This window comes from Epinephelus moara, chromosome 18 (genome assembly GCF_006386435.1).
Source record: "Epinephelus moara isolate mb chromosome 18, YSFRI_EMoa_1.0, whole genome shotgun sequence".
Lineage (NCBI taxonomy): Eukaryota > Metazoa > Chordata > Actinopteri > Perciformes > Serranidae > Epinephelus > Epinephelus moara.
In genome coordinates this window covers 23,568,393-23,580,632 of record NC_065523.1, presented here as the reverse complement: position 1 = coordinate 23,580,632, position 12,240 = coordinate 23,568,393, and the positions used below count along the sequence as shown (strand labels likewise).

The 12,240-nt window shown below is 40.7% G+C and overlaps 1 protein-coding gene across 2 annotated transcripts in view; it reads right to left on the bottom strand.

The window, feature by feature from the left end:
• The window catches only part of LOC126405693 (ras-related protein Rab-26-like), an 88,063-nt gene that overhangs the window by 23,521 nt on the left and 52,302 nt on the right, over nucleotides 1-12,240 (bottom strand). For both annotated transcript variants that reach the window (XM_050069557.1, XM_050069558.1), the window contains exon 5: nucleotides 10,076-10,128. In XM_050069557.1, the coding sequence (XP_049925514.1) occupies nucleotides 10,076-10,128 (53 nt within the window). The remainder of the gene's footprint in view (nucleotides 1-10,075; nucleotides 10,129-12,240) is intronic.

Genomic DNA, 12,240 nt, shown 5'->3' with positions numbered 1-12,240 from the left:
GTGACTACGGTCACGGACAGGCAGTAATCTACTGAAGCAATGGAGCTGACACACTATTAATGTTCCACGCAGGAGACCAAATTACAGGTGAAGTATGATTGAGAGGATGAGTGAGGATTACTGCGTGTCAAGCCTTCGTTAACTTAAATAGAACCTGTTGGTGCAGAGAAATCCATGTCACGTTTCTTCACACGACTCTTGCTTAAAACGATTCACTTCAGAAACGCCAGAGTCTGCGCTGATTATAAATGAATGGTATTTGAATTCATATCACTGCATTATTTACAGACACTTTCTCTCATCACCATCTGGCGCGGTGGTGCCATGACATTTAACTAAACAGCTATGAGGCAGGCAGGCGGCCATTTCATTTGAAGCCAGTCCGTGCCCTGGGGACAGACAGAGAGATGAATGAAATCACACAGATGAAGGTTTCATCTCTCTCATTGCTTTCACTGGGTTTCTATGACACAGACATGTAAGCATGATCAAGCATTCAGGCATCAGAACGTGCAAAGACGCACACAGATGTAAGAGCAATTGCGGCTGCAAAGTAATACATCATTTTACAATCAGCATCAAAGGCAGGTTGCTCAATAAGAATGATTGCATTATATTCATACAGAATGTATTCTAATCCAGGTTGGGGTTATTGATCTGCACAGTCAATATGAAACATAGTTTGTGTCTTATGAGACTGCTTGACCTGGATTGCTGCCCGAGCGCTGATCAATTCTATGTTATGAGAACGCTGTGGGGATTTTAAAAGGCTCAGCTACAAAACAGCACAACTGGGGATGGTGTGTTGCCCAAGAACACTTCGATAGACCAGCAAGTTCGAGAAAAACTAAATGTTAAAATATGTTGTTGGTCACTGCCTTTTAAAAAGCATAATGAAATGATTCAGTTTTCTGGTCTGCCAGTGCTACGGTTAAAGCCTCTGTAATCGAATATTTTCACATTAACAGTCAATGAATACAGAAAATCATCATCTGAGACTGTATTCTTCCTTCAGCTCAATGGAGCAATTTAGCATCTTTCAGCTCATTGTTTTGGTTATATGCAACTTTACTGTTCTGATTAAGTCTCACTGTTTTCATCAGTGGTTCTCCAGCTGCAGCGGGCAGACGTTTTCAATAACAAAAAACTCTGGTAAACCGACTGTACGCTGACTGCTCAGCACCAAACAGCTGACAGACAAATTAATTGACTGGTTGGTGAACATAGTGGAGCAGTTAGTAACTTTTGAGCAAGATATTTCCCTCGAGAGAAGGCGATAACATTTGGTTTACAGCTTGTTTTACTGCTCAAAAGTGGCCAAAATATCAGTTAATGCAGGTTAAAAGTTTGGTTAGATTAGGGCACAAATTCTACTTGGTCACAGATATATACGCAGCAGGATTTTCCTAAAAAAACAATGTACAGACTCATACAGAAGTAATCCCTCTCAATCATCACTTTCTCCCACTGGAAGTTTGGGGCAGTGTATTTATCTGCAGAGACTCTGCTCTCTGCCTGTATTTTCTTCTTATTCAGGATAAATACACATAGCACACTAGGTAGCAACCAGGTGTAAGACCACGAGCAGCACGTGTCCAAAAAGAAGCTACAAAAATCGCAGACACAGCACCAAAAAACACAAATATGGTGAGGTGAATTGCCAAGCAGACAAATCTGGGGTTGACTTTCACTTTCACTGATGATACGGTTTACAAACAGTAGCTGACGATTCCTGCATAGTGTACATTTAAGGTTAGATAATTGTCACTCAACAAACAGCAGCTCTGCCAACCCATCTGCCATGAGCTAGACCTGTCACGATACCCACTTTTTGTGGGCAATATATTGTTCCAGAAATAACTGCAATAAATGATTTTTTTTTTTTTTTTACTTTTTAATGATTATATCATAGCCTAATGATGCAAGTACACCTTTTCAAAGAGCAATGAACTAAAGTATCAAAAATAATTCTAAATAAAACAGAAATAAATGTATGTGTGTGGGTGCGTGTGAGTGAAGGAGCTGAGCCCCGCCCAGGGTTAAACTCCAGACACAAAGAGCCAATGTGAAGACAGAAGAAGCATGACCTGAAATGATACCAATAATTTTTTTTAATGTCCATTCGGCTCAGGCGCTATGAAAAAATGCTTAGGAGCTGCGCCCACGTCCTAAAATGGTCGTAAAAACACGGCTGTTTATTGTGGCTTCATGTTGGTTAAAATGTTTGTGACATTCTTACGTAAACAAACACATATAAACACAGGGGTAATATTGTATGATATATGGGCATAACTTTGATTATATTTGCTGACCTCAATAAGTCGCTAATATAATTGTCATGACAGGCCTACCTTGACCTCTTCCCCAAGAGGCAGCATAACAATGTCACGCTACTTTGACCGTTGCTTCTGACAGTTACAATTCTCGCTGCTAAAATATGGTCCTTCTCGTCAGGTCAATGCAAACATAGGTCTTTTCCAGTATCCCTACAAACAACCACTGCTGACGTTTTTCTGGTGAGGACATTTTCTCGCCAACATCGCAGCTCAGCCCCTGATCGTAAAGCGGCCGGACAATCTCTCTCATCACCAGAGCAGCCTGCTGCCCTTTCTAAATGGTGGGTTTCAGGAACTGCAGGTTAACTGACAGACGGACGCCACAGAATCGCGCTGGTTTAACAACCTTTCTGATTCCCATCTGCTGCAAATGATCCTAGCTTTGACTGAAAGCACCACTGGAGCCAGGCTGCTTTTTAACAGAGTAACCCAGACAAATGATTTGCAGCAGGGGCCTAAATGGACTCTTATAGTCTCCCTGAAGCACTACTTCTGACAAGAAGACATGCATCACGTTACTAAATGGCTTGTGTATTCCTGCTCCATTGGCTTACACCAACAAATACTTGCCATGGCGCATTACATAAACAATAGAGTGATCCATGGCGCTGACCGTAACGGACTACATGAAACACCTGAGTTACTAACAGCCTCTGCTGTGAGCATCAGTGCAAGAAAAAAACCTCACCAGATCTGTTTCATTTAAAAAAATGACACCTTTATCTTCAAACCACTTAAAACACAATTACATTATCCAGATGGCCACACCTGATATTTCAGACTGTTAACCGTTTTGACCGAGTGTCTCTCACCTTAAGTGTTAATTCATATGATGGACACCTCGTATGACGTTAATGCTTTGCTTGCCTAAATGTCTCCTAGCTGGGGAGACAATAAACCCCCGCAGAGAGGAGCGGGTCTGAGGGCGGAGGAGGAGAGAATGATTTGCCCCTCTGGTTTCTCTATCTCCTTCAGAGTGGCATTCATCACCATTAGCGTTCATTAACATGAGTTAGTGCTCGTTAGGATGCGGTGTGCCAGCAGGCATCTGTAGCTCACCGCCAGCATATCTCCTCGTTGTAATAGACACTGACTGAATGTGGATGTGGAGCTGAGAAGGGAAGGAGTGAAAGCTACGCAGGGCAGGGAAGGACTTGTCAAACAGTGTCTCTGAAGATTATCCCGAATGTATCTCTGGGAGATTAAAAACTGTTTCAAATAACAAACCACAACAGTCTGAGGTGTAACTGTGCCAGCGTAGCAGTGAAAAGTAAGATACAGCAAACAATGAAGATCTTAGGTAAGAAAAGAGACGAGTGTTATGGTGTCTTCTGGTATATTAGGGCATGTATAGGAAGAGATCGGCCTGTTCCCCCACCTGGTGTGCCGGTCAGCTGCAGCTGCACCAGAGAGAGTTATGCATAAGAATGGGACTGTGTGCCAACATTGCTCCAGGGTCGAAGGGGATGCAAATGGAAACATCCAACATATACTAACATCATCCATATATGTCGATCATCTGGGTCACGAAATAACAAACTGGAGGCCAGCTCTTTATCCTTGCTGCTTTTAGGCAGCCTTAAGGCGCAAAAGCAGGATGGGGTACGGTGTGGGTATATGAAAAAAAACACACAGGACATGATAACACACACGATCAACGGCAGCCTTCTATAAGGTAGTGTATCATGACATGACAACACACAACAACCTTCGGAGGATGTTGGCACACTAGTGGAAGTGGAGTGATGTGGATTAGTGTGGATAAATGAAAAATGAAAACACGCTACATGACATTGTAAATGTAATAATATCACCCGAAATCCTGTTGGTAACACCTTATATTACCTTGTTACTGCTAAAAAGTAATATATTACTGTAACGCGTGACAAAAGTAACACAAATAGAAATACCTGACTATTCATTCCCTTTTTTCTGTATAGAGTTTGAGTGTTTGAGTGGGGTTCGGTGGGATTTTCAAGGTGACAGCGACATTCATGTAATATAGTAAACAAGCCAGGTTAGCCCCCTGTGCTAACTATGCTAATGAAGAATCAGAAACAACATTTCTTGCCGACACTAGCTATCAAACAAACGCCAGAGAATGTATCACATTGAGTTACTGTGAGCTGTAAATTCTGGGCAGAGGGCAGAAGATAACGTTATCTCAGGGCCTGACTGGACAATGCCTCTTGTCCTCTGGGCAGTAGGGCTGCAACTAACGATTATTTTCATTGTCGACTAATCTGTCGATTATTTCTTCAATTAGTCGACTAATCATTTTATCGAAAAATGTGTTAAAATGCTGAAAAATGTTGGTCTGTCACTCTCAAACCCCAAAATGATGTCATCTAATGTCCTGTTCCGTACTCACGCCAAAGGGTTTTAGTTCACCATCATGAGAGAGTGTGTAAAGCTGCCAATATTTGAACTGAAGCTGCAATAAGAGTATTTTGGGGTACTTTTAGAGTACTTTTCTATGAAAAAAGACTCAAACCGATTAGTTGACTACTTAAATAGTCGACTAATCGTTGCAGCTCTACTGGGCAGCTGCCTTTCCTTTGACTTAGACTGAAGTAGTGTAATGATTTTACCCCAGAGAGCAGCGTGAAAGTGATACTATATTAAAGGCATCATGACTTGTTGATTAATCAGCTACTTATTCACCAACCTACTACTTTCATAATTAATCATTTGTAATTAAAATATCTTAAATATATCACTTTTATTTGCAATCTTTGGGTTTTGGATGGTTGGTCAGACAAAACAAGCAGAAGATGCCATCCTCCGCTTTGAGAAACTGCGATGAAGGTTCACCACATTGGGTGACAATATGTAGACTAAAAAAAGAATTAATCATAATATTGTATAGATCTCATGGGTGTAGGTTAACTGATATTAAAATTACTTGCAACCCTACTTGATTGAATATTCCAGGGCACAACAGTGTGAGGGACAGTTTGTGTTAGTCGTCCTTCCTGTTGGCTGAGGCGGAGGATTTTGGACAATAACAGAGCCTGCAGCACTGTGTGTTGGACCATGAAGAGATAAGACAAAGGCTGAGTGTCCTCTGCAGCACCAGCTCACCAGTGCTGGAGACTTTGTTTCAGATGGCTGACAGTTCCTCGTCCTCCCTTTTGTTACTGCCTGCCCAACATATCAGTGTCCTTCCTGTCCACCTTCTGCGTACACGCGTACACACACACACACACACACACACACACACACACACACACACACACACACACACACACACACACACACACACACGAAACCCTGGTCTGTCCTTGAGCTGCTGTTCACATCTGGTGTTAAAGAAAAGCCTTTTTCTGTTTTAATGATCTCTCAGGGCAGATGGGCACATCATATTTTTCAGGCAGAGACTGGTGACAAACACTCTCTCCTTCCCTTAACAGCCCCTTTGCTTCTCAGAGAGAAAGAGACATTTTTTTCTGATGGCCAGTGTCAATTAAATTAGTTGAGAACTGCCACCCCTCCTGTTGCAGGATGCGTTTACCACACAGAGAGAAACAGCAGGTATGATGACACATAGCCCGTTTTTCTACACATGTGCTGGCCTGGCTTGACTTGTGTGTGTCAGCAAAGAGTGGCAAGGATTTGCATCTCCCATCAACAGGGCTACCTGCTTGAGAGTACTTCCTGAGCTGATGATGCGCTTGTCTTGAGTCGATGACGTCCAAAAGCAGCACCATTTTTAGTGTTGTTTACTACTGCACTGTGCAACAGTTGCTGGTAGCCTGCTACATACCATCATGGATTTTCAGGCTGTTTTGATTTTGATTGGCATCTCTCCGTTATTGCTTGAAAAGCAGAGATGCAATGTTGCTGAATTGTCACTGGAAATTAGCTATAGTGACCAAAACTGTTTTCTGTAAACATTCCTGCTGTAAAGTTGAGTATTTTAAACATGGGGCTCTGTGTGGATTGACTCATTTCTTGAGCCAGCCTCAAGTGGCCATAAGAGAAACTACAGTTTTGGCACTTCTGCGATGCCTTCAATTTTCAGCCCTGAGTCACCGGCTAAACCTGGTGATGGAAACACAGATCAACATGACATGATTTGACTCTGCGAAGCCAAAAGTGCCAACGTCAAAGCCCTAATAGTGACACCACAAAGGTAATGGGCAATTAAGATGTTTCTAAAAAGCAGCCATTTTGTGCTCCTAACTGCTGTGAACCTTCACAGGTGTGAGATGTTTTATGGTATACTCATAAAATGGGACAAGTGGTGCGGTTTAGTATTCCTCCCAAAAATGAAAGCTATTTGTTTCCTTGCAATACAAAAGGACTGAAAAAAGAACACATAATTATTTTCCTTATGTTTGAAATATAAAAATATGTTTGAAATACAAAAGCAACGTACACCAAGAATTATAATGCGGTGCTGATCAGTAGACTTGTTGTAGAAAACAAGTGTCGCACACTCTGGCTCCATACACATTTCTCTTATTTTGATGATGTTTCGGCCTTTGGGCCTTCTTCAAGATCAACAAGCATCAGTTCAAACGTTTGTTGATCTTGAAGAAGGCCCAAAGGCCAGAATGTCATCAAAATAAAAGAAATGCACACAGAGCCAGAGTGTGCAACACTTGTTTTCTACAATCATGAATTATTTGTTTGACTGATTGTAGGGATGTACTCCCAGTCTGACTTCTTCGTATCCTTTGAAAACCTCATCCTGTGTTGCTGTATTTCTTTTTATTTCCTGTCTTCCTTAAAGGCATTATCTGTTTGTTTCTATACTTTCACAACTCGCTTTAGAATTTTTGTGGATAAACAAAACAAAATGAACAAAAACTTTCTACTTGAGGGAGCAATCTCAGTGTAAACTTACCTTAAAGCAACTTACTTATCTGAATAAAATACAACAATTAAAAGCCATTATAGTGGCCAATGCATACTGCTATGCTCTTTTTTTGTCAATATACACATAATTGATATATGATAATGTCAGACTGGCCATCTGCTCACTTGTATTTAATTTTCATTTTCTTGTAACAAGCTGAATCAATAAAGGAATATGTCTGGCTAGCCAATTTGATTTGATTTGTAAACTGCTGTGTTCAGCAGGACAGACTGCAGCAAACAACCTTTTCTTAGTCTTTTTTTTTTTTTTAAATAACGCTTTATGCTCAGGCACAGGTTTTTATACCAGTGTGTTAACTGCTCAGTTTATAAAGCTGTGTATCTATCTGCTCATGTAAAAAATAAAATCATATCCACTGTACTAATGAATGGTTTCTTTTGCATGGGTGCTCAGGTGATTTACCAGTTTCATCCTTCATCATCTAATCTGTTTTCAGTGTTTCTGTTGCCAGAGTGCATACAGCCACAACATTTTGATGTTCGGCGATCTCCGAGGCTTAAAAAATGAAGGCAAAGTAGAAGTGCAAAAAAGTTCCTCAAATGGCCTCTAAAGGCTACCTCCAAAACAGAGTCAGTCTCCATATACCTCCACGTTAAAATGCCTGACTTGAAAGCAGAAATAAATATATTTATAGCATGGTACAAAAAATGGTCTTGGTCTAAGGTAATTTCATGACAACTGTCAGGGTGAATCTTTATATAAATTATATAAATTACCCATTTACATTTTATCAAGGCCTAAAGTTATGCGTAACTAAGGGCGTGGTTTTAAGTGACAGGTAGATGCTGTCCGTTGACAAGTCGCTGCCACGACAACAACGCTGCATAGGTAACATTAACCATAGTGTAATCCCCGTTTCACAGGATGTAAGTGTAGCTGTTGCTATTTCAGTATGTTTTCAGATCATCAAAGTTACTTGTAACATTTTGGTCACCTGAGAAAGTCTTGTTTACTGTTGAGTTGTACTAAAAGACTGTCTAAAGACTCATTTACATGTATGCTCAATGCTAAATATGGAGACAGAGACAAACGGAGCCTTCCGTCCATACTCTGCTTTCATTTCGTCTGTATCTGTGCATGTTTTCTGTGAGCTTAAGGATACGGACAAAACAGAGCAGTGCCACCGCAGATCATGGAGACAAGTGTAGTATAGTTCAAATGAGATAGAAGAAGGTGGAAGAAGAAGAATTCTCCGTCCACATGTCAGGATGTATATAATGGCAGCACAAACCTTTGCCATCTATAATGCTGCCTCCATTTAAAGGTACAATATTACGACCTCCTCCACACTGTCTCCTCATTTGTTGGTGTGTGAAACTTTTGACTCCGTCCTCTAGTGCTCTTTATTGGCTATATCTATGCCATGATAGAGGATGCAGACATATTTATTTCCATAAGTAAGGGGAGTATCAATGAGCCTTAAGAAGTCAGATGTTATCATGCACCTAATTTAAAACTGTTCAGAACATTTCGACCAAAGATAAATTGGTTTGGAAACTGAAAGGTTGGTTCCCAATTACAACCAAAAAATAGCAAGTTTTCCTCGACCTGAAGTGCAAACCATAACGACATCAGTGGGCTGAAGAGAGGCAATGGAGTCTTACATGTAACAGTCGTCTATGTCTTTGCTTACTGCTTACTTTGGTTGGGCATTGTACAACTCTCTGTAACACATCCTTAATTTCAACGGTTCCGCTCAAAACTGGTGGAGACTCAGGCTGGTTTGCTAGTCGGCATCAAGGTTTGAAGAAATCTGAATGGAGCCGCATCAAGAACCAGAGCTAATTTGTGGAAAAGGGGTCGAAAAGGAGTCGACCTCACCAGGACCACTTGCATATTCTATCTATGATGGTTTCCTCCCACAATCCAAAGACATACATCTTACTGCTATTGACCATGACACCTGCCTCAGCACTGGAGCCAGTCTCTGGGACTGCTCACTGCTTACTTATGATTGGATAGATCAAATGCAGATGACAAGTGACCCTGCAGGGACTAATAAAATAAAGCTTAACTGAACTAAACTGCTTAATAAAAGCCATTCCTTTTCAGCTTAATATATTTAGAGATAAGGTGCTCTGGGAAAAAGAAAAGCAGAGGAGGTACGGCTTCAGAGAGGGCAGATATAACCCATCGACTGTCTTTGGTTACGACTTCATACTAAAACTGAACACTGACACAATCATTATGATACATGTTGCTTTCCCTGACTGCCAATATTTGACTTTAAGAGGACAAGTAGCCACGCCAAGCAACAATCAGCATCATGTATCCTTTGCCTTGCTGTATGCAGTAGAGTCCAGTAGAGAGAGAAAGAGGGGGAAGGAGACAGATGCTAGAGGACAAACTCGTCCCTGTGGTCCACACAAAGGACAAGTTTTGAATAAAAGCTGACCACGCTGCATCACACTCAGTCTCCCTCTTGTTCCTATTTATTCTGCTGTCTTTCTCTCCCCCTTTTTCTTCAGATTGCTCTCTGCTTGTCCAACCATCTGTCACATGGACTGACTTTGATAAAAACGTGGGTTAATGACGTTGCCAGAGACGACACAAACAATGCAGCTCAGCATTTCGGCATTACAAAGCCGTAACATCCAATCAGTCAGTGACGTACTAGATGTTACCGAACCCTTTGTGACAACGCTTGTGGCCATGATCTAGCCACTGTCCTTCAATCGATAAAATTAATCTGATGAGAAACTTAATTAATCTAATTACAAATTACCATCTCAGGCGTGACATTTGAAACTGATTATGAAAGAATAACAATGCAACAGACTCCAATTGATAGAGGTCTCAGGATATGACACAAAACATTTCTAGCTAGTGCAAAGAGCAACAAAGCGTAACCTACCTGTATGTTGTCAAAGGATGATTTGTTGGTGACATCATACAGCAGAAGCAAAGCTAAAAGAAGCAGAAAAAAAAGTTTAAGTGCGTCGTTTCAAAATTCATTGCCTGCAAATCATTTTCTATTGTAAAATAGTTTGGTAGAAATAATTCTCAGCAAATGTGTAATTCAATCTATCACCTTGATGTCTCAACTCCCTTTCAAATTAAGTCATGAAAGACGTTATTTCCACTCTGAGCCCCGAGACTGATTAATTTCATTTCTCTCTCTTGGCTTGCATCACAATCAAAACCGAGTCAGACAGAGCAGAGTTTAAGACTTTATGTGATAAATTCACTGCACAAAGAATGCTATATGGCAGTGTAAAGACAGGTCACAGTGCAGAACATTGAGGCCAAATGGCTAAGTCGAGGACACTGGTTAAATTCAATAAAACTCAACCTTGAAGACATATTACAAATTGAGCACTGGTTTGCAGATAAAAGGGCTGCTTTCACAGGACTCAAATTTTGACACTCTAAATTACCCTGAGTGGAAGCTGTAACCTGAAAGGCTGATTTATAGCTATATGTAGGCTCTACACAAAGCCTACGCAGCCTACGCAAGTGGCCTTGGGAGCATTTATACTTGTGTGATCGTGTGCCTGTGTTGCTCTGCAATTACATCTCCAAAACGCTATCTGGCGGTGGGCTTTCTTTGCCAATAAGTTGAGTTTCTGAGAAGCGCAGTTATGTTTGAGTGATTCAACCAACAGACATGAGACAAATATAAAACATGACATAACAGCAACATTTGACTACAAGAGAAAGTGACCTATGTAATATGATTCATACACTGTAATGAATTTCATGCATGGTAAAAATATTGTTTTTCCTGGGAACTATTCCTTTTAATGCATGTGTATTGTGTGCATGGAAACATACAAATGTGAATGTATAGTAATATGTAAATACTTGGTCTAATATTACAACAATGGAGCATCATCAGGTAAACGGAGCAAAATTTAGCCCCAAACTGGCGGTTACTTACCAAGTGTAATCATGAAAAAGCATACGTCTAATTACTGCAACCAGGAGCTGTCTTGTTTGTCTACGTCAATGTTTTAGTGTAGTTCTGTTTTTTTGTAAACTGTCACAAATGTAAAGTTGTTGTGGACCTGCGGAAGAATAGCTGCTGCACTGCAGTAGCTAATGGCGATCCTGCTCAACTCAACTCAACTCAACTCAACTCAACTCACAGATAAAACACTTGTCATTTGCTAGACACATTTTCCTCACACATATGACATTATTTGCTATATGCTGATGACATTAGCATCAGTCTGTAACATTTTTCATTGCATAAATTAGCTTAGCGACTAGCAGACTTTTCCTCTACTCATATGAATAGTAAATGGTAAATGGACCTGCATTTGTATAGTGCCTTTCTAATCTTCCAACCACTCAAAGCACTTTTGGACTGCATGTAAGTTCATCCATTCATGCACACATTTCATACATCGGTGGCCAACACTACCATACAAGGTGCCACCTGCTACTCAGTTTTTAAACATTTATACGCATGAGCAATTTGGGGTTCAGTATTTTGACCATGGGCACCTTACATTCGGATATGAGGAGCCGGGGTTCCAATTAGTGGACGACCCACTCTACCTCCTGAGCCACAGTTGGCCCCTGTAGGAAGGCAGGGCAAATCTCACACAAAGACTCCAGATGCTATTTTGTTGGGGCTTCATTGTCTTTGCAATTTATTGTTTCTTATCTGTGAAATAAGAGTAACTAAAAGGTTTGCTTCCACTACTGTGCATCAGGCTACAGCGTACGGTAAGCACGTCCGCAGAGCTGTAGGAATGATGTAGACTCAATCAGAAGTATAAACCCCGCTTCATTAGCAGAGCAGCAGAGTTCTGACATTCTGTTTGTCCTTCATTTGTACAACTTGTTTACACCACACTGCACTCAGAAGTGTATATATACAGACCCTTTCCAAAAAATTAGAATATCATGGAAAAGTTGTTTCATTTCCATAATTCCATTCAAAAAGTTAAACTTTCATAGATTATAGATTCAGGGCCCACAATTTAAACGATTTCAAGTATTTATTTGTTTATTGTTACATAATTTGGGCCTCCAGCTCATAAAACCCACGAAAACAGGAATTCAAAAGAT